Source organism: Brassica napus, chromosome A9 (genome assembly GCF_020379485.1).
Source record: "Brassica napus cultivar Da-Ae chromosome A9, Da-Ae, whole genome shotgun sequence".
Taxonomy (NCBI): domain Eukaryota; kingdom Viridiplantae; phylum Streptophyta; class Magnoliopsida; order Brassicales; family Brassicaceae; genus Brassica; species Brassica napus.
In genome coordinates this window covers 43,502,867-43,522,824 of record NC_063442.1, presented here as the reverse complement: position 1 = coordinate 43,522,824, position 19,958 = coordinate 43,502,867, and the positions used below count along the sequence as shown (strand labels likewise).

Below are 19,958 nucleotides of genomic sequence, written 5' to 3'. Positions count from 1 at the left end.
TTTCGATTTGTTGCTTATTTTGGGTTGAAAACAAACGTTTTGCCAAGTTTTAAACAATATAGTAGCACAACGATTACACTATTACGGTATTACCAGATTTGAACATATATATATGTCCATGTCTTAATCAGTTTTTTTTTTTTGAATTGAATGTTAAATTTAATTCAAAAAGAAAAAGTTCTTTGCTTTACATCAAGTGTAACTATTTTGAAAAGAAAAAATTCAAACTTTTATCTCCTTTTTCTATCTTGTGCTAAACCAATATACCATCCCTCCATCAAAATCCTTATCCCCTTTCTTCTGTTCCTTTCTATCCAAATTGTGTGCACTGTAGCTTGAAGAGCATACCGCAAAGTGAAGAGCTTGATCTTCTCTTGAGTATTATCCAAAGCCACTCGCATAATACCCCTCCAACTCGTTGTGTATTGAGTATCCATAACTCTCTTTGTCAAACCCTCCCAAATCTGAGAAGAATATGGACAGACAAAGAAAAGGTGAGCCAAAGTCTCCATAGGATCTTGGCAAAACACACAAGTAGTATCAACACTGCCTCCCCAATTACTCATTCTTTCACCCGTAGATAATCTTTCCTTCATCGCCATCCACATAACAAAAGAGAATTTTGGAGTAGCATGCTTAAACCAGACCATCTTTTGCCAGTAGCAGCTCTGATACTGCACTCTAGTCACTTGCCAAGTCTCCTTCAATGAGAAACGATTCTTGTAATCTCCCTTTCCATTTTTCCATAAAGATACGTCTTCTTCCTCTATAATATTGGCTTTATATCTATCAATTACCTCTTCAACTCTATTGGTCCACATGTCTACAACAATTGTAGTCTATTATGTATGACCTGATCAACTTATTTCACTTAAACCCACATGCAACGACGGCGTTTTAGTTTGTACAGACGAGTTTAATTAAGGCCTTAGGCCCAACATTTAAGAGTTTAGGCCCAACATTTAAGAGTTTAGGCCCAAATCAGTTTCGTGGATAAGTGAACTGCTTCACACTCTTTCGACATTTTTGATCCGTAGAATGGCTTCTTCGTCTTCGTCTCCGTCTCCTACGGCGATGAAGGAAGGAGACTACTACCCAAACTGGACGGAGCTTCCACCGGAGCTGACGTCATCGATTCTTCACCGCCTCGGCGCGATCGAGATAGTGGAAACCGCTCGGAGAGTATGCAGATCGTGGCGTCGCGTCTGCAAAGACCCTTCGATGTGGCGCAAAATCGACATGCGTAACCTCGGAGACCATGGGGACATGTACTACGAGGAATTGTGCCGTCACGCAGTTGATCTTAGCCAAGGAGGGTTGGTTGAGATCAATCTCTGCCACTTCGCTACTGATTCTCTCCTCAGCTACATCGCTGATAGGTTCCAGAATCTCGTAAATCGTGTTTCTTTTTTCGATGGGTATCTTTGAATCGTTGTTTAGAGAAATGGGTTTGCTTTGATTTCAGATGGTTGTTTTGAAGAAAAACATTCACTTGATGGTTGGTTCTAACATTGTTATGCTTCTGAGGGCTAAATGTGTTAGCTTTAGGTTATTGGGATGCCAGGAGAGGATGAGTCTTAACAGTTAACATTGTTAGGCTTAAATGTGTTAGCTTTAGATTTTTGGGATGCTAAAAGATTATGATTCTTACATTGTTAAGCTTCTGATGCCTAAATGTGTTAGCTTCAGGTTATTATGATGCTATGAGAAGATGATTCTAACATTGTTATGCTCCTGAGGCTTAATTGTGTTATCATTAGGTTATTGAGATGCTATGAGAAGATGATTCTAACATTGTTATGCATCTGTGGCCAAAATGTGTTAGATTTAGGTTATTGGGATGCTGACATTGTTATGTTTCTGAGGCCTAAATGTATTAGCTTTAGGTTATTGGGATTCAAGTAGAAGATGATTCTAACATGTTATGCTTCTGAGGCCTTTTTGTTAGCTTCAGGTTATTGGGATGCTAAACGAAGATGTTTTCTAACATTGTTATGTTTCTGAGGCCCAAATGTATTAGATGCTATGAGAAGATGATTCTAACAGTGTTATACTTCTGATGCCTAAATGTGTTAGCTTTAGGTTATTGGGATGCTATGAGAAAGATGATTCTAATATTGTTATGCTTCTGAGGCCTAAATGTGTTAGCTTGACGTTACTGGGATGCTAGGAGAAGTTGATCCTAACATTGTGAGGCCTAAATAGCTTTAGGTTATTGAGATGCTAGAGAAGATGTTTTGTAATCTTTTTTTTTTTTTTGCATCTTATCCTTCCTCTTGTTCTCTATCTTGGATTATGTTTCTGAAGTTTTTTTACACTCAACTATTTGCAGTTCAAGTAACCTGAGAAGCCTTAAAGTTGCACAATGCTACGAAATAACAAGCGAGGGACTTATAGAAGCAGCTGCCAAGCTTCCGTTGCTTGAAGAACTCGAGGTCTCATACTGCTCATTATCAGAAGAGTCTCTCAAAGTCATAGGCAAGTCTTGTCCAAACCTCAAGACCTTGAAGAAAAACTGCGTCGGTTACAGGCGTCCTCGAGACGAGTCTGATGACGTCGCTCTAGCAATCGCCGAAACAATGCCAGGACTTCGCCACCTCCAGCTCTTCGGGGACAGGTTAACAGACGTTGGTTTAAACGCCATTCTCGACGGTTGTCCTAACCTGGAACATCTTGATCTGCGCCAGTGTTTCAACGTTGAACTTGTTGGGTATCTGGAGAAGCGATGTCTCGAGAGGGTCAAAGTTGTGAGACGCCCTAATGACTCGGTTCATGATTACCCGTTCGATGCAACGGTTAACGACGTGTCTTCATCAGACGATGGCGACCCTTATGGTTTATCTGATGTTGATATAATGTCGGAAGATGAGTTTTACTATGATGACCTGTCAGAAGATGCTAGTGACAACTCTGACTTTGACCCGTACGAATATTATTATTAGGATTGGATCTGTGTTTCTAAATGCAATGGATTCGCATGTAATAAAACCTTTTAAAACTCCTTCACGACCTCCTCTAATCATGCTTGTAATTTCGTTGGACTTGAGTAATGTGTGTGACCTTTAGTAATCTTTTTATTATGCAGTGAGAATTCGCCAAAACTGTTAATATTCACAAAAGCCATGCAAGTATCAAAAGATATAAATAGTTTTTTCTTTTGTAAATATCGGAAAATATTAATTTTTGATCACATGGACGATGGTTTGATGCATCAGTGTCCTCAGGACATAAGATTAACACTGTCCTGTCCTTTTAAGTTTTAACCTTTTTTAGAAGATTTAAGCGAACGACTGTAACTCGCGAGACTAATACGTCGACGTTTTGCATAGTGGGTTACAGATGAGTTTAATTAAGGCCTGGCCCCACCTTTTTGAAGTTTAGTTTCTTTAGGACTTTCTTATAAAGCGAAATTATCGGCGCGTGCGCTATGATACGACTAACGAGCCTTGCATTACAGCCCACGTGTCACATCACAAAAAACCAGAAAATAAAAAAGGAATTGTTTAAAAAAAAAGGAAAATAAGTGATTTCAAGTTACAAAAAGAGCCGTTGTAAAAAAGAGCCGTTGTAAAAAGAGCCGTTTCGATAATTTTATTCGATCTATAAATATCTCACCGGATCAATCTCTTCCAGCCACAAAAAAAAGTTCGCTCTCTATCTCACTCACTGGTCCATTATGGCTTTGGGAGTTTCGATCTCTTGATGGGTTTCTCCTTCTCCGATGTCGTTCTTGACGACCACTCTCCCGCTGTAGGAAGTTCAGGTTACCTTCTCTTGTACCAAACATTCATTGCTCTGTCTCTCTGTCTCTGTCTGTCTCTTTCTCTCTCTGTCTCTCTGTCTCTCTGTCTGTCTCTCTCTCTCTCTCTCTCTCTCTCTCTCTCTCTCTCTCTCTCTCTCTCTCTCTCTCTCTCTCTCTTCAATTCTGTGTTTTTCTTTCCCACTCGTTTAATGTGTCTTTATTGATGGATTGCTTTGGTTTCTAACTTTTAAAATCTAGTTATGTCTCTTAACCGAGTGTGGTCTAGCTCGTACTAGTAGTCCCTTTTGTTTCAGCGTATTGACTGACTAATAATGGTCACATTCTGTTGTTGCAGGTTTACTTGTTATGTGCTTTGTCCTGCGATATGTCAATATCATGCGGCACAAGAAAACTAGATACACGCGCATATTATTTCCAAAGGTATTATCTAGCCTTTTGAGCTTGTTTTAAATCGTTTCTTTGCAATGTGTTTAGCTAAACTTGTTTTAAAGTCTTCTTCTTCTTCTCTGGATTTTTTTTTTTTAAATGTTTTTGGGGGAAACTTCTATATTTTTTTGGTTGATAAGAGAATATTAGGTGTAGATTCATAATGTGGAAACAAATAGGACATCACCTCCAGTCATTTGATCGTTAGAGATTGTGTGTTTCATTTGCTTGATACTTGTGGATCACACTTGGTCAACTCCTAATCTATCTAGCAAATATAGAGGTTTTCCTCCTCTCGTATTTTTCAAGTGTTTTTAAGGGAAGATTCTTTTACTTGACAGATGATAGAAACTTTTTTTTTTTTGACAAAAACAGATGATAGAAACTTATGTATAAATTTGATGTAAAGACAAATTTAGTAGAGCTGGTGATCACTATGAGTTCTCCCTAATCAATTTGGCAAAATGAATATTATTTTCCCTCCATGTCAAAACATCACATAAATTCGTTTGATGTCAATGTCCTGTCTGGAACCCTCATCTAAAATTTGTATCAGTTTGAAGTTGCTTATTTTCCAGAACTCTCGTTCCTTTAACCTTTCTCTTGGTGCTGGGTGGTTAGAAGTTGCGCGGAGGTGATCCTCGTGTCTATGGAACTGACAAAGAATATGCTTTAAGGGCAGCTGAAAGACACCTTTACTATATACACTCAAATGGCTACCGATTGTACCAAGTTCCAGATAGGAATTAATGTTTATGCATTAAGTGATAAGTACACTGATATTGCCTCCTTAGGACGTGAATGTATGGATATCACTTTTTCATTTTATTTCAAGGGTTTGGAGAAAATGGGTAGTTTAGTGGTGGCTTCTTGTGTCCTTGTGTAATGTGTGTGACCTTTAGCAGTATTTTTCTATTATATGCCTTTTGTCTTTCTGGGAGGTCAAAATGATGTGATAGTTTCGTTTCATCTTCCCTTTGACTAAATATGTTAAGAGTTTATTTGTGCAACATCAAAGAAAGCAAGCGTTGTGCTAGTTATGCAGTGAGAATTCTCCAAAATTTTTTGCTAATGCTTGTTGAACTTCACCAAGATCAAAACTAAACTATTTAATAACACTAATTTGTCTCATTTATCAATCATGAAACTCTAGCTAGTAGAAACATGAATCAATCTCTGTGCCTCACTGCCTCAATAAAAAAACCCAGAGCCAACTAAGTAGTGAGTAATATATGAAGAAAGCCCAATGGGTTTCTTTTTGCTGCTATTAAGAGTATAGAAACAAGCTCCATGTGTTCCACAACAATTCTTGTGGGATGGTCTTACCTGCGAGTACTCCAATATGTCTGCACCACCAAGAATCATATCTTTGTACGTGTAATGATCATTCATAAGACCTTAATTTTGCTAAGCTCTGCATGTGTATCTTATCATCTTACACAAATGTGTTTATCTTAACACCAGAGTGAAATCACTGGAATCATAGTTCCTGACATCCAAAATCTTATTCAGCTTCAAAAATTGTAAGTATGGAGTTTCTACATGAATAATCTGTTTTTACTTCTTTAATAACAGCACTCTGTATATGAATTTTTGTTAATGATATAGGGACTTGTCAAATAATAATTTGACAGGAGGCATACCTGAGTTTTTAGCCAAAATGATATCATTGTTAGTCATGTAAGTTACTTGGTCAACTATGAACACATGTGTCAAAACAGTGTCCCAATGTATTGATGTTTATATCATTTGTACTGCTACAGAAACTTAAGTGGGAACAATGTGGTTCAGTCCCTCAAACTCTTCTTGATAAATTGAAGAAATGGTTGACATTAAAGTAAGATTTTCTTGTCATCAATTATTGACGTTTATATATAAAACACATGTCTTACTTTGTGTTATGTATTCTCACTAACGCTTAATTAGCCTGTTTACAACAACAAAAAGAAGAATAGAACCATGTTACCAGTGATAGCATCACTCGCTTCTTTGGGTGTTATAATATCAGTGACCGCTCTTCTTTTTGTTTGTATGAAGAGAAGGCCCATCAATAGGAAAAGGCATGTGTGTAACAAAGTCATGAAACCATAAACATCAGAGTGTGATATATATTGTTATGAGAGTGTGATCATTGTTTCTAATTTTTTAGATTATTGCTATAGGTTTTGTCATCAAGCCAACCATCAATAGAAACAAAAAAAGAGAAGATTCATAATTAACAGAACACCCCCCCCCCCCCCAAAAGCTTATATGTGATCGAACGTGGCAGAGCCCATTCCCTGAAAAGCAAATATTCTCTCATACAAAGAGTATACCTACACACTACACCAAGAAAAAGCCTATTTAAATTAACAGAACACCCCCAAAAGATTCATAATTTACACTTCCACTCCAATTTGAAAAAGCAACTTGTTACTTCCTTCAACCAATAACACCTCCCCACGTGTCAAAATCGGCGTGGCAGAGCGCAGCCCCATGTGATCGACGTGGCAGATCCCATTCCCTGAAAAGCAAATATTCTCATACAAAGAGTATTATACGTACACACTACACCAAGAAAAGCTTATTTAAATTAACAGAACACCCCCCAAAGATTCATAATTTACACTTTCAGCCCCTTAAGCAAAGTACAAAGCATAGGAACATTCCGAATCAGAAGAGAATACAAGGACTTTATTGTAATTAACTTACGGAGATCGTGTTCAACTTGTAAAGGCCTCCATAGAAGAAGAAGAGAGAGAGAGGCGTACGATCTCCGCATCGAATAAACAGTACGGACTAGTGTTTCCTTTGCTCCCTTCGCGATCTCGTACGATCTTAAATGGGGAAAGGAGGCGAAGATTTGGGGATTAATAAGCAAACGAGCGGCTCCGAATCGTCAAACTCCGAACCTTGGGCTAAAGACGTTAGAGAATGCGAAGATCACTTCGGCGTCAGTTTTGAGAAAGGGCTAACCACCGATGACGTGGCGAAGCGTCATCAGATCTACGGTTTGAACGAGTTAGAGAAGCCTGAGGGAACGTCGCTCTTTAAGTTGATTCTGGAGCAGTTCAACGATACTTTAGTTCGCATTCTCTTGGCGGCGGCTGTTATCTCCTTCGTGTTAGCCTTTGTTGATGGCGACGAAGGCGGTGAGATGGGGATCACGGCCTTCGTCGAGCCGCTCGTGATCTTCCTGATCTTGATCGTGAACGCAGTCGTTGGGATTTGGCAAGAGACTAATGCTGAGAAGGCCTTGGAGGCTCTGAAGGAGATTCAGTCTCAGCAGGCGACTGTGACGCGCGACGGGGTTAAGCTGTCTAGCTTGCCTGCTAAGGAGCTTGTTCCTGGCGACGTTGTGGAGCTCAGGGTGGGTGATAAGGTCCCTGCGGATATGCGTGTGGTGAGGTTGATCAGCTCTACGCTGAGAGTTGAGCAGGGGTCTTTGACGGGAGAGAGCGAGGCGGTTAGTAAGACTACAAAGCCTGTGGAGGAGAATGCTGATATTCAGGGGAAGAAATGTATGGTGTTTGCAGGGACGACGGTTGTTAACGGGAACTGTGTTTGTTTGGTTACTCACACTGGGATGAGTACCGAGATCGGGAGGGTGCATTCGCAGATTCAAGAAGCTGCGCAGCACGAGGAAGACACTCCTCTCAAGAAGAAACTCAACGAGTTCGGAGAAGCCCTGACGATGATCATTGGTTTAATCTGCGCGTTGGTTTGGCTCATTAATGTGAAGTACTTTCTCTCCTGGGAGTATGTTGACGGCTGGCCGAGAAACTTTAAGTTCTCATTTGAGAAGTGCACGTACTACTTCGAGATCGCTGTTGCGTTGGCCGTTGCTGCGATTCCGGAAGGTCTTCCAGCTGTTATTACGACATGTTTGGCTCTTGGGACGCGGAAGATGGCTCAGAAGAATGCTCTGGTTAGGAAGTTGCCTAGCGTGGAGACGCTTGGCTGCACGACGGTTATATGTTCTGATAAAACTGGGACTTTGACGACTAATCAGATGGCTGTTTCGAAGCTTGTTGCTATGGGTTCTAGAGTTGGGACTCTTCGGTCTTTCAATGTTGAGGGGACTTCTTTTGATCCGCGAGATGGGAAGATTGAAGATTGGCCTGCGGGTAGGATGGATACAAATCTTCAGATGATTGCCAAAATTGCTGCTATTTGTAATGATGCTGATGTTGAGAAATCTGAGAATCAGTTTGTTGCTAGGGGCATGCCTACTGAGGCAGCTTTGAAGGTATAACAGTCTACTAAGTATACGTCTTCTGCTCTTTTATTTCAAGCTTCAAAGGTTGTCAAGTGTTAATCTATTAGTGTTTGTTTCCTTGAGCAGGTTTTGGTAGAGAAAATGGGATTCCCAGAAGGAGCTAATAAAGCCTCATCTTTGGCTGATGGTGATGTCTTACGTATGTGTACTTCGTTATATTTGTTTCTCATGTTTTCCACAGTTTTTTAGATACAAGAAAGTCCAGTATATAACCTTTTATTTACATTACTGAAGGTTGTTGTCGGTTATGGAGTGAACTAGAGCAACGGATTGCCACTCTTGAGTTTGACCGAGACAGGAAATCAATGGGAGTTATGGTGGATTCCAGCTCAGGGAAGAAACTGTTACTGGTCAAGGTCTGTTCTATGTGGCTTGTGCTTTAGTTGAAAGAATCCTTTGTCCACTCTTTTCTTCAGTTCCTAAGAGACCCGTTTTTGATTTTTTTGTGCAGGGTGCCGTTGAGAATGTATTGGAAAGGAGTACGCATATTCAGTTACTTGACGGTTCAATTCAAGAGCTTGACCAATACTCAAGGGATCTTATTTTACAAAGTCTACATGATATGTCCATGAGTGCATTAAGGTGTCTCGGATTCGCCTACTCTGATGTTCCATCAGACTTCGCTACTTATGATGGCAGTGAAGACCATCCTGCTCACCAGCAACTTCTCAACCCATCTAATTACTCTTCTATTGAGTCCAATCTAACATTTGTTGGCTTTGTTGGTCTAAGGGTGAGTTTTACTTCCTTCTTGTTTCTTCTTTGGTCATTGATTCATGCTCTAACTTTTTCAATGTTTGATAGGATCCTCCGAGGAAAGAGGTGCGTCAAGCCATTGCAGACTGCAGAACAGCAGGTATCCGAGTCATGGTCATAACAGGAGACAACAAGAGCACCGCGGAAGCAATCTGTCGTGAGATTGGAGTGTTTGAGGCAGATGAAGATATCTCCACAAGAAGCTTGACAGGAAAAGAGTTTATGGATGTTAAAGATCAGAAGAATCATCTGAGGCAAAGTGGAGGGCTCTTGTTCTCTAGAGCTGAACCAAAGCACAAGCAAGAGATTGTAAGGTTGCTCAAAGAAGATGGAGAAGTGGTTGCCATGACTGGAGATGGAGTCAATGATGCTCCTGCACTTAAGTTGGCTGATATAGGTGTGGCTATGGGTATCTCTGGCACAGAGGTACATGTCTCTCTCTCCTCTCTTCTGCAAGAACGATTTTATTTCGGTTTTATGAAACGGGATGATTATGGCTCTATCAGCTTTCTAAAGCTCTGAGGTTATTTCTTGCAGGTAGCAAAGGAGGCGTCAGACATGGTGTTAGCAGATGATAACTTCAGCACTATTGTGGCAGCTGTTGGTGAAGGCAGGTCCATCTATAACAACATGAAGGCTTTCATCAGGTGAGTCTTCTTCTGTTAGTTACTTTTATAGAAAGGCTCGAGTTATGTAGTAACATATACTGATCCTATCAAACTCTGACTTTATGATGATGAATAAAAAAGGTACATGATCTCTTCCAACATTGGTGAGGTTGCATCAATATTCTTGACAGCTGCACTTGGAATCCCAGAAGGCATGATCCCAGTTCAGCTTCTGTGGGTGAATCTCGTAACAGACGGTCCTCCAGCTACTGCTTTGGGATTCAACCCCCCTGACAAGGATATCATGAAGAAGCCTCCTCGCAGAAGCGATGACTCGCTTATCACAGCCTGGATCCTCTTCCGCTATCTGGTATGCAACACACAGATTCTTCTCACTTGTTTTTGAAACTCTTGATTAATAATGTGGGTTAACTTGTGTCTACAGGTGATTGGTATGTACGTGGGAGTAGCGACGGTGGGAGTATTCATAATATGGTACACACACAGCAGCTTCATGGGCATAGACCTGAGCCAAGACGGTCACAGCCTTGTGAGCTACTCACAGCTAGCTCACTGGGGGCAGTGCTCATCATGGGAAGGCTTCAAAGTCTCTCCATTCACAGCCGGCTCTCAGACATTCTCCTTCGAGTCAAACCCGTGCGAGTACTTCCATCAGGGGAAGATCAAAGCGTCCACGCTCTCCCTCTCGGTGTTGGTGGCTATTGAGATGTTCAACTCACTGAACGCACTCTCGGAGGACGGGAGCCTAGTGACGATGCCGCCGTGGGTGAACCCGTGGCTGCTCTTGGCGATGGCGGTGTCGTTTGGGCTGCATTTTGTGATACTGTACGTGCCCTTCTTGGCGCAGGTGTTTGGGATAGTGCCGCTGAGTTTGAACGAGTGGCTGCTGGTGTTGGCTGTGTCGCTTCCTGTGATTCTGATAGATGAAGTTCTCAAGTTTGTAGGGAGGTTGACCAGTGGATACCGTTACTCACCTCGCACTCCCTCTGCCAAGCAAAAGACGGAGTAGGAGTATTATTTATTTAAGACTCTTAGTTTTAGCTGAAATATTCACTTTGTTGCGCTTAACTCAAAGTCAGCTTCGTTGGTTATTTTAAATTTTCCAAACGATATCTTTTGATTGATAAAAATGTTCGTCACTTGGATCTCATTTTGGTTCGTCAACATGGGGTTCAACACAATGTAATGGAAAGATGAATGTTTCAACCTCATAGTAGATTGTAGTTAAGCGTTTTTATGGTTATTTTTTGGAGTAGCTTGACGAGTGTTTTGATTCAGGTTACAAACTCAGAGCATAGTTCATTGATCATTTAACGCAAGTATACAAAAACTGTACAAGTAGAAGTAACCATAACTGTAATGATCAATGAACTATGCTCTGAGTTTGTAACCTGACTCAAAACACTGGTCAAGCTACTCCAAAGAATAACCATACTGGTCAAACACTGTCAGGGCCAGCCTAAACCCTGAGCAGTATTGAGTTATTTGTAATGCTTGAACAATGAAATTGATTTTGAGATAATAGAGATCATATAGTTCAAACACACTTTCATTTAACAATCGATTTAGCTACATGAAAGATCACATAGGCTACAAGACCTAGCACAAAAGCTAACTCTTTGTTTTTACTTTTTACTAATCAAATTGGATAACAGAAACAATACACCCCCAGATAACCCGTAACACTAATCCCATCTCCTAAAAATCTCAATCATTGTAACCGCCGAAACCGCAGAGAGTGCGTCCTTGCCTCTTCAACGCGTAAACCACATCCATAGCCGTAACAGTCTTCCTCCTAGCGTGCTCGGTGTAGGTAACAGCGCCACGGATGACATTCTCGAGAAAGATCTTGAGGACTCCTCTGGTCTCCTCGTAGATGAGTCCGCTAATACGCTTGACACCTCCTCGACGAGCAAGACGACGGATGGCAGGCTTGGTGATACCTTGGATGTTATCTCCTCGTAGATAAACTATGTAATAAAACTGATTTGATCTAATCGATATGGACAGCCGACAAAAAAATAAATAATAACACTGTTTTGTCTCAGTTGGCAATCATGAAACTCTAGTTAGCAAGGAGTAGAGTTATGCGATATTATGTCATATCAAAGAATACTTCAGTTTTTTTTTTTTTTTTTTTTTTTTTTTTTTTTTTTTTTGAAACAAATACTTCAGTTTTCATCACAGTTGTAAGATTGTATTATAACCCCACTTGACAAAAAAAAAGTCTAAGTTACAAGAAGACCATCGTAGCTAGTTGATAAAAAGAATATTTCTACTCTGGTCAGACCATCAGTGACGTGCCCTATTGTTATTGGAATGTGCACGTTGACATTTACCTATAACGGCTATAACTATGACCAGTCCTTACTAGCTATAGAAATTTAATTTAATTACTCAATTATTCATCCATTTTCTATATATCCAAATGTTTGATTTGGCATATTATATATGCAAGTACCCATTTTGTATACAATTATGTTAGTGTTTTGGTAATCGATGATTGTTTTCCTTTGAAAGAAAAAAAAAATGAAAAATCTTCGTAGACTTTTGTTGTCATTCTTAGTACTGTCTTTTGGCATCTCCAGTTTTGTTCAAGCACAAGATCAAAAAGGTATACACCTTTTTGTTTCAGGTCTTTCTAGACATTCATTTGGTGTTTGCAAGCTTAACATTCTAGACATTCATTTGGTGTTTGCGAGCTTAACATCTTGTTCTGACCAGGATTCATCAACTTAGATTGCGGATTACAAGCCAACGAGTCTCCATATACAGAACCAACAACAAAGTTAATATTCACATCAGACGCTGATTTCATCAAAACTGGAAAAAGCGGTAGGATTCAAAATGTTCCGGGACTAGAGTATATAAAGCCATACACGGTGTTGAGATACTTTCCCGATGGAGTACGGAACTGCTATACTCTTAGCGTCGTACAAGACACAAACTATTTGATCGTAGCTATGTTTACTTATGGAAACTATGATAATCTTGATACACCACCAAAGTTTGACCTTTATCTTGGTCCGAATATTTGGACCACGGTCGATTTGCAAAGAAAAGTCAACGGTACAAGAGAGGAACTCATTCACATATCGAGGTCAACTTCATTACAAGTCTGCCTTGTTAAGACAGGAACCACAACGCCGGTGATATCAGCTTTAGAGCTACGACCATTGAGAAATGATATTTACATTCCTCAATCTGGTTCTCTGAAGAATCGGTTCCGAGTCTATTTGACCGACTCTAGAGACATCGTCCGGTAAGTCAAATTAACTTGCCTACCTAACATGTTCGTTGATATTAGTAACTTATATCTCAATGCATCTGTACAAAGTCACATTTGTTAATAAAATTATACAGTATTGTATACATTTTAACATTAAGGAAAATATTTTTATAAAAAAAATAATAATATCTAATTTTGAATCTGTATAAATATGGGTCTAAAAAGTTGTGGATATTTAGTCATTATACAAACTCTAAAACAGGTATTTGACTCAATCATATTTTGCTTTGTTAAGATGATTCTCTTATTAATTAGCGTTTGTTTACTATACACTTAACGCCTAATATGATCTCTCTTTAGGTACCCACTAGATGTCCATGATCGTCTTTGGTCTCCATTTTTCATGTCGGAATGGAAACTACTAAGAACAAGTCTCTCAGTCAATACCTCTGATGACGATTATGACATACCAGAAGATGTATTGGTTACGGCAGCCACTCCAGCAAATGTGAGTTTACCATTGACCATTTCTTGGAACGTGGAAACTCCTAGCGACTTGTTTTATGCATACCTGCACGGTGCTGAGATCCAATCCTTAAGGGACAATGATACCAGGGAATTTAACATTACCGCAGGTCCAAATGTTAGTTATGGACCTGTTAGTCCCGAGGAGTTGCTAGTAAATACTTTATCCAACACATCACCAGTTAAATGCGACGGCGGGGCATGTCATTTGCAACTTATAAGAACTCTAAACTCAACTCTTCCTCCACTCCTTAATGCTATTGAGGCTTTCGTAGTAGTTGAGTTTCCACAGTCAGAAACTAATACAGATGACGGTATGTGAAATTTGTGACTATATATATGCTTTCGTATATACTTATTAAGTAGTTTATCTTCACTGTTCTGTTAGTTGTTGCTATCAAGAGTATAGAAACAAGCTATGGATTGAGTAGAATTAGTTGGCAAGGAGATCCATGTGTTCCTCAACAATTCTTGTGGGATGGTCTTACCTGCGAGTACACTAATATTTCTACACCACCAAGAATTCTTTCCTTGTACGTGTGATGATCATTCATAAGACATTATCCTTGTTATGCTCTGCATGTGTTTCTTACAATCTTACACTTTTAAATATGTTTATGATCTTAATACTAGAGACTTGTCCTCAAGTGAAATCACTGGAATCATAGTTCCTGAGATCCAAAATCTTACCCAGCTTCAAAAATTGTAAGTATGTACGTAGTTTCTACATGAATACTCTTGTTTTTCTTCGTTAATAAAAGCACTTTGTTGACTCAATTTTTTCTAATGATAGGGACTTGTCAAATAATAATTTGACTGGAGGAGTACCTGAGTTCCTAGCCAAAATGAAATCATTGTTAGTCATGTAAGTTACTCTGTCAACAATATGAACACATGTGCCAATACAATATCCATATCTATTGATGTTTATAGCATTTGTTTGGGTCAATCTTCTGCGCTACAGAAACTTAAGTGGGAACAATCTTAGTGGTTCAGTCCCACAAGCTCTTCTTGACAAAGTGAAAAAAGGTTTGACGTTGAAGTAAGATTTTCTTGTCACCAATTCTTGATTTTTATATAAAACACATGTCTTAATTTGTATATTTTCTTCATTAACACTTAATTAGTCTGTTTACAACAATAGCATTCAAGGAAATCCAAACCTTTGTTCTTCCAGTTCATGCAACAAAAAGAAGAAGAGAACCATGTTACCAGTAATAGCATCACTCGCTTCTTTGGGTGTTATAATATCAGTGATCAGTCTTCTTTTTGTTTGTATGAAAAGAGGCCCATCAATAGGAAAAGGTATATGGAACAAAGTCATCAAACCATACCCATCAGTATTATGAGAATGTGATCATTGTTTCTAATTGTTAGCTTATTATTATAGGTTTTTCACCAAGCCAACCATCAATAGAAACCAAAAAGAGAAGATATACATACACCGAAGTTCTTGCAATGACAAATAATATGGAAAGAGTTCTTGGTAAAGGTGGATTTGGGATGGTATATCATGGTTATATAAATGGTAACGAAGAAGTAGCGGTTAAGCTACTCTCTCCATCATCAGCACAAGGATACAAAGAGTTCAAAACAGAGGTTTTTTGGCACCATTATTAGTTTTTCTTTTTGAAAAGAGCACACTATAATCCATTTTTGTAAGGTCAAGTAAGGTACATATGTTCATGTTTGGATAGGTAGAACTTCTTCTAAGGGTTTACCACACAAATCTAGTAAGCCTTGTTGGGTATTGCGACGAAAAAGACCATTTGGCTCTAATCTATCAATACATGGCCAATGGTGATTTGAAACAAAATTTGTCAGGTAACACATTTATATTTTGTGCTGGTAGCCTGGTAACATCCTAAGATTATTTGACATTCATTACTAGATTTGTTATTACATACAGGTAGCTCCACTATGAGCTGGGTAGATAGACTAAACATAGCTATTGATGCAGCACTAGGTTTGTTTATCACTCCTTAAGAGATTTAGAAATCACCATTCTCATTTTTTTTCTAAAATATTTTGATTAATTAACACTAATGAATTCTTGAGACAGGGTTGGTGTACTTACATATTGGCTGCAAACCGTTAATAGTTCATAGAGATGTAAAAAGTTCCAACATACTACTAGATGATCAGTTCCAAGCAAAGCTTGCAGACTTTGGACTTTCTAGATCTTTCCCAGTTGGAGGTGAAACTCAAGTGTCTACTCTTGTAGCTGGCACACCTGGATATCTTGATCATGAGTAAGTATTGGCTTTTCACAAAATTATAATTGAGGAGTTTTAATTGTTTTCTTTTATTTTGCAGATATTACCAAACAAATAGGTTGTCTGAGAAGAGTGATGTCTACAGTTTTGGCGTTGTACTATTAGAAATCATAACAAACAAACCTGTGATCGATCAAACACGCCAAAAGCCACACATATCAGAATGGGTGAAGTTTATGCTTACTAGAGGAGACATTAACAATGTTATGGATCCTAAACTCCAAGGGGTGTATGACTCTGGCTCAGCATGGAAAGCTCTTGAACTAGCAATGACATGTGTGTTTCCTTCTTCCTTAGAAAGACCCAACATGTCACATGTAGTTCATGAACTGAAAGAGTGTCTGATATCTGAAAACAAGAGGACAAGAGACATAAACGCAACAAGTTCACTAGACATTAACTTAAGCTTTGGTTCTGACGTCAACCCCAAGGCACGTTAGTATCGTTTTTTTTTTGTCTGTTTGTCGTGTAACTTATGTTAATGAATCGTTACAAAAGATCAAAACTAAATGTCTGTCTTCATGTAATGAAAGATGAACTGTATAGAACTGAATCCTTACATTAACAAAGACAAAACTGTACATTCAAACTCCATAAACAGGACATGATTACATGCACTTCATAACCAAGACGTGTTTAATTACACCTTCAGACATAGAGCGGCGAGGCTGATGGGCGAGGATAAGCAACAAGTGTACTCCCCACCGCGGTCTGTCTAGCAAAACCTGCATTAGGTTTCTTGCCGACAACGCTATCGCTTCTCCTACGCATTCTTCTCTCTGTCCTATCCATAATCCCTCTTCTAGCAGAGTTCAAAGACTGAATATGTTCAAGGTGGGAAACTACATCGCTCATGTTTGGTCTAAGCTTAGTCTCTGTGGTGAGACATCTCAGAGAGAGAATTGCCACTTTGCAAGCTTCTTCCATTGAGTATTGGTCTTGAAGACGAGTGTCGATGACTCTGAATATCTTTCTTTTGTTCGCTAGGTATGGTTTAGCCCACTCCACGAGGTTCCTTTCTCCGGATGGTCGGTTCTTGTCCACGGCTCGGCGACCAGATAACAGCTCCAGAAGGACAACACCGAAGCTATAGACATCACTCTTTGTTGTTAGATGACCTAAGGACAATCCAAAGTGATCAATCATAAGAAGAAGCCAACCATGGAAACAGAGTAGGTAGGCCTGCCGTTAATATCAGAACAGACCGGTTTCGGTTTATGGTTCAGTTTGGTTAGGAGGTTTGGTTCAGCAATTGAAAAAAATTGGTTTTGGTTCGGTAATCGGCTAATTCGTTTTTTTTTTAAGAAAATAAAAATTTCGAAACTATACCAATCTTAACAAAATTTCGAACTTAACTAACCAAAACTCAAACCGAACTACCTGAAATAACCAAATTGCCTGAAATTATTCAATTTTTAAACTATTTAAATCGGAATTTAACCGAATTCGAAAACTCTGAGTAGCTTCGGCAGAAATTTTTAAAACAAAACTAACCGATTACCACCAACTGTACTTTTTTGATTCAATTCGGTCCGGCCGAACCAAACTAACCGACCCGAAAAACCCGATCTAACGATCCCAAAGGCCTACTTACCAGTTGCCATGTATTCAGGAGCTGCATATCCGTGAGTACCAATGACCCGAGTAGAGACATGACTTTTATCACCAACTGGTCCATCCTTAGCCAACCCAAAATCAGAAAGCTTAGCGTTGTAGTCCTGAGATCATGAACAAGAAGTTGGTACTTGAAGTCAATGGTTATTGCATCAAAGAAAGATTAGGGATGTTAAAACAAAATACCGAATCAAGAAGGATGTTAGAAGTCTTGAAGTCACGGTATATCACTCTTGTCTCGGAGCTGTGAAGAAAGGCAAGTCCCTTTGCAGCGCCAAGAGCAACTTTCAACCGTAGTTTCCAAGATAAAGGCTGGAAATACAAACCCCCTGTCACCCAAAAAAAAACATCACAAAAAGCTTTTAGTATGAGGCTGTGTTGAGATGAGACAAAAGAGGAAAGGTGTGACATACTCCTGAAAAGATGATTCTCCAAGCTACCACGAGGCATGAACTCGTAAACAAGAAGACGGTGCTCATCCTCTAGGCAATAACCAATCAGCTTCACAAGGTGTCCATGAGAAAACTGACCAAGATAGTTCACTTCAGCCTGCAAAATCATTCAAACACATAAAGGATAATAAAACACAAGCAAAAACCATATATATATATATATATATAATATATATAATATATACTCCATATATATATATATATTATTTTTTTAAAACATATTTGGCTTATTTTAGCATTTTTTTTCTTACCAGCCACTCCTGGTGACCTTGCCAACCATCTTGGTTAAGTTTTTTGACAGCAATAACCAAACCGGTGCCTGGTCTAGTGGCAGTGAGAGACTTCTCATCAATCCATCCTTTGAAAACACAACCGAATCCACCTTCACCAAGCACACTGTCTGGTCTGAAATTCCTGGTTGCGGATTTAAGCTCTGAGAAGCTGAAACTCTTGAGGTTTGGAGACTGTAAGATCTCACCCTCGGTTCTAGGGCTTGGTCTTACAGACACAGATGAACCCTTACTCCCAATACTTTTAGTATCTTTGGCATCAGAACTCATGTACTTGGGACTTGCACCTAAACCCACACAGAAAAAAAAAACAGAACATAACAGAATCTTTAGAATAAAAACCCTAACCCTCAGATGAAATAATCAAAACTTGCAGGTGAAGAAATAACAAATCTAAGAACTTTGCCTCCAGAAGATGAGACAAAGGGAGAAATTGTCTTTTACCTGGGCTCTCAGCTTTGACCTGGGCACTCAAACAAATCCCCATGACTGAGTGATTCAGAGAGAGAGAGAGGGAGAACCTTTTTATGCAAAATCTTCAACTATATATCACACTTGAGATTAAGACAAGCAAAAAGGTACAAACTTTAAAGTTGAGGTGGACAATACATCAAAATGTGAAAAGAAAAGATTTTCACAACTTTTTATATCCCCATCAAAGTGTGCATGAGCCAAGGTCATCAACCTCTTTTGCTGAATTAATCAAAAGTCATATTCACCTTTTTTAAGTTCTCAAGTCTCAATTCTCAACCAAGAAAGAGAGTGAGAAAGGTGTTCCCGTTGAGTGGTGGCATTAATGGCGGAGCAGTACCGCCTCTATCTTCTTCCTTCTTCTTCTTTAGCTTTTTTTTATCAGTTTTCGAGCTTTTTTTCTTTCTCTATCTGTGTCTCTTGGCGAAGTGTCACCCTTTATATCGTTTTTTTTTTCTTTCTCTCTCTGATGAGGTCAGATAAGATTAGCCTTACAACCGCTCTCAGCCGTTGGATCTGACGTCAGCATTGTAGTTCTCGATGTAAAGTTCCAGCTGCTGTGAGCTAGGCTAGGCTCGGCTCATTTTAACCTGTGATGAGTCTCTCATTTAGGCTTTGAATGAACATCCAGATTTGTCGTGAGACATGTAACAAGTATAGACTATGGTCGGTTTAACCACAGTCATGAATAATTTTCGTTAGTTAAAATAAGATGTTCAGATTTTAATTTAGACTAATCTTAGTATCTATACGAAGCAGGTGTTCTTACTTTACCGTGATATCTTCTTACCGATTGTAAGCAGTGTAATGATGGTTACTTGAAGTTTTGAACAAAATACAAACTAAAGCCATGAAGGATCATGGGGCCCATTGTATAATCATTTCAATATCATCTATAGATGATTCATGGTATCCTACGATAGAATTAGAAGTACTAGATATTTATGAGTCAATGCCGACAGATATTGTCATTGACTCACTAGATTATTCAAATTTATTTATGTGTTATTGTATTCCTCTCAAACTAATTTTTGTTTAATACTGTTATATTTTCTTGATTTGATTAAACTCCAGTAATTCTTGAGGTGGATGCATTCGTGTCAAGTATGAGGCAAGTGAAGTCACATGCTGCATTCACAGTAAAAAAAAAAAAATATTTTGTAAAGAAGAAATAATTTGTGCATAGTTTACAAAAATACATGTGTGTTTTTTTAATATAAAAACAGTTTACAAACTCACCAATCTACTCCTTTTCAATTTATTGTTTCA

The 19,958-nt window shown here is 39.0% G+C and overlaps 4 protein-coding genes across 9 annotated transcripts; 3 read left to right on the top strand and 1 right to left on the bottom strand.

Annotated features, from left to right (window-relative positions):
- The first annotated feature begins 1,005 nt into the window (after positions 1-1,005).
- LOC106419987 (F-box protein SKIP19-like) lies at positions 1,006-3,101 on the top strand. 3 transcript variants are annotated; one of them, XM_013860822.3, is made up of 2 exons: positions 1,006-1,379; positions 2,333-3,101. In XM_013860822.3, the coding sequence occupies exons 1-2, from the start codon at positions 1,039-1,041 to the stop codon at positions 2,940-2,942; spliced, it is 951 nt and encodes a 316-aa protein (XP_013716276.1). In that variant the 5' UTR covers positions 1,006-1,038; the 3' UTR covers positions 2,943-3,101. The 3 variants fall into 3 exon arrangements, with proteins under 3 accessions (XP_013716276.1, XP_022547317.1, XP_022547315.1); XM_022691596.2 differs by having other exon boundaries at positions 1,012-1,392; XM_022691594.2 differs by having other exon boundaries at positions 1,014-1,418.
- Positions 3,102-6,727: 3,626 nt separating this feature from the next.
- On the top strand, positions 6,728-11,043 carry LOC106419983 (calcium-transporting ATPase 4, endoplasmic reticulum-type-like). Its single transcript, XM_013860817.3, has 8 exons — positions 6,728-8,417; positions 8,514-8,586; positions 8,682-8,803; positions 8,899-9,180; positions 9,252-9,629; positions 9,741-9,850; positions 9,953-10,181; positions 10,257-11,043. The coding sequence occupies exons 1-8, from the start codon at positions 7,011-7,013 to the stop codon at positions 10,839-10,841; spliced, it is 3,186 nt and encodes a 1,061-aa protein (XP_013716271.2). The 5' UTR covers positions 6,728-7,010; the 3' UTR covers positions 10,842-11,043.
- A 1,277-nt stretch (positions 11,044-12,320) lies between these two features.
- Positions 12,321-16,410, top strand: LOC106419942 (probable LRR receptor-like serine/threonine-protein kinase At1g07560). Of its 2 annotated transcripts, XM_048741903.1 has the most exons (13): positions 12,321-12,446; positions 12,557-13,094; positions 13,422-13,900; positions 13,975-14,119; positions 14,220-14,291; positions 14,380-14,451; positions 14,551-14,628; positions 14,731-14,891; positions 14,977-15,185; positions 15,284-15,410; positions 15,496-15,552; positions 15,649-15,838; positions 15,903-16,410. In XM_048741903.1, exons 1-13 carry the CDS (start codon positions 12,362-12,364, stop codon positions 16,300-16,302), a joined length of 2,613 nt encoding a protein of 870 aa, XP_048597860.1. In that variant the 5' UTR covers positions 12,321-12,361; the 3' UTR covers positions 16,303-16,410. The 2 variants fall into 2 exon arrangements, with proteins under 2 accessions (XP_048597860.1, XP_048597861.1); XM_048741904.1 differs by lacking the exons at positions 12,321-12,446; positions 12,557-13,094; positions 13,422-13,900; ... (1 more) ...; positions 14,220-14,291; positions 14,380-14,451 and having other exon boundaries at positions 14,714-14,891.
- LOC106419973 (probable serine/threonine-protein kinase PBL9) lies at positions 16,360-19,112 on the bottom strand. 3 transcript variants are annotated; one of them, XM_013860808.3, is made up of 7 exons: positions 18,938-19,112; positions 18,663-18,772; positions 18,180-18,505; positions 17,890-18,025; positions 17,663-17,805; positions 17,457-17,580; positions 16,360-16,980 (listed from the first exon to the last, which is right to left on the bottom strand). In XM_013860808.3, exons 2-7 carry the CDS (start codon positions 18,703-18,705, stop codon positions 16,511-16,513), a joined length of 1,242 nt encoding a protein of 413 aa, XP_013716262.2. In that variant the 5' UTR covers positions 18,706-18,772; positions 18,938-19,112; the 3' UTR covers positions 16,360-16,510. The 3 variants fall into 3 exon arrangements, with proteins under 3 accessions (XP_013716262.2, XP_022547314.2, XP_048597862.1); XM_022691593.2 differs by having other exon boundaries at positions 18,663-18,760; positions 18,938-19,111; XM_048741905.1 differs by lacking the exon at positions 18,938-19,112 and having other exon boundaries at positions 18,663-18,894.
- Positions 19,113-19,958: the final 846 nt, after the last annotated feature.

What these genes read in the sequence shown, in the direction of transcription:
- LOC106419987 (XM_022691594.2), top strand. Translation starts at nt 1,039, where the DNA reads ATGGCTTCTTCGTCTTCGTCTCCGTCTCCTACGGCGATGAAGGAAGGA. An exon ending in CGTGTTTCTTTTTTCGATGG is followed by an intron (nt 1,419 to 2,332) that starts GTATCTTTGAAT and finishes AACTATTTGCAG; the next exon opens with TTCAAGTAACCTGAGAAGCC.
- LOC106419983 (XM_013860817.3), top strand. Translation starts at nt 7,011, where the DNA reads ATGGGGAAAGGAGGCGAAGATTTGGGGATTAATAAGCAAACGAGCGGC. An exon ending in CTACTGAGGCAGCTTTGAAG is followed by an intron (nt 8,418 to 8,513) that starts GTATAACAGTCT and finishes TTCCTTGAGCAG; the next exon opens with GTTTTGGTAGAGAAAATGGG. An exon ending in TTGGCTTTGTTGGTCTAAGG is followed by an intron (nt 9,181 to 9,251) that starts GTGAGTTTTACT and finishes AATGTTTGATAG; the next exon opens with GATCCTCCGAGGAAAGAGGT.
- LOC106419942 (XM_048741903.1), top strand. Translation starts at nt 12,362, where the DNA reads ATGAAAAATCTTCGTAGACTTTTGTTGTCATTCTTAGTACTGTCTTTT. An exon ending in CCACCAAGAATTCTTTCCTT is followed by an intron (nt 14,120 to 14,219) that starts GTACGTGTGATG and finishes TCTTAATACTAG; the next exon opens with AGACTTGTCCTCAAGTGAAA. An exon ending in CTTACCCAGCTTCAAAAATT is followed by an intron (nt 14,292 to 14,379) that starts GTAAGTATGTAC and finishes TTCTAATGATAG; the next exon opens with GGACTTGTCAAATAATAATT.
- LOC106419973 (XM_013860808.3), bottom strand. Translation starts at nt 18,705, where the DNA reads ATGGGGATTTGTTTGAGTGCCCAGGTCAAAGCTGAGAGCCCAG. An exon ending in GGAGAATCATCTTTTCAGGA is followed by an intron (nt 17,806 to 17,889) that starts GTATGTCACACC and finishes TTTGGGTGACAG; the next exon opens with GGGGTTTGTATTTCCAGCCT. An exon ending in CTAACATCCTTCTTGATTCG is followed by an intron (nt 17,581 to 17,662) that starts GTATTTTGTTTT and finishes TCATGATCTCAG; the next exon opens with GACTACAACGCTAAGCTTTC.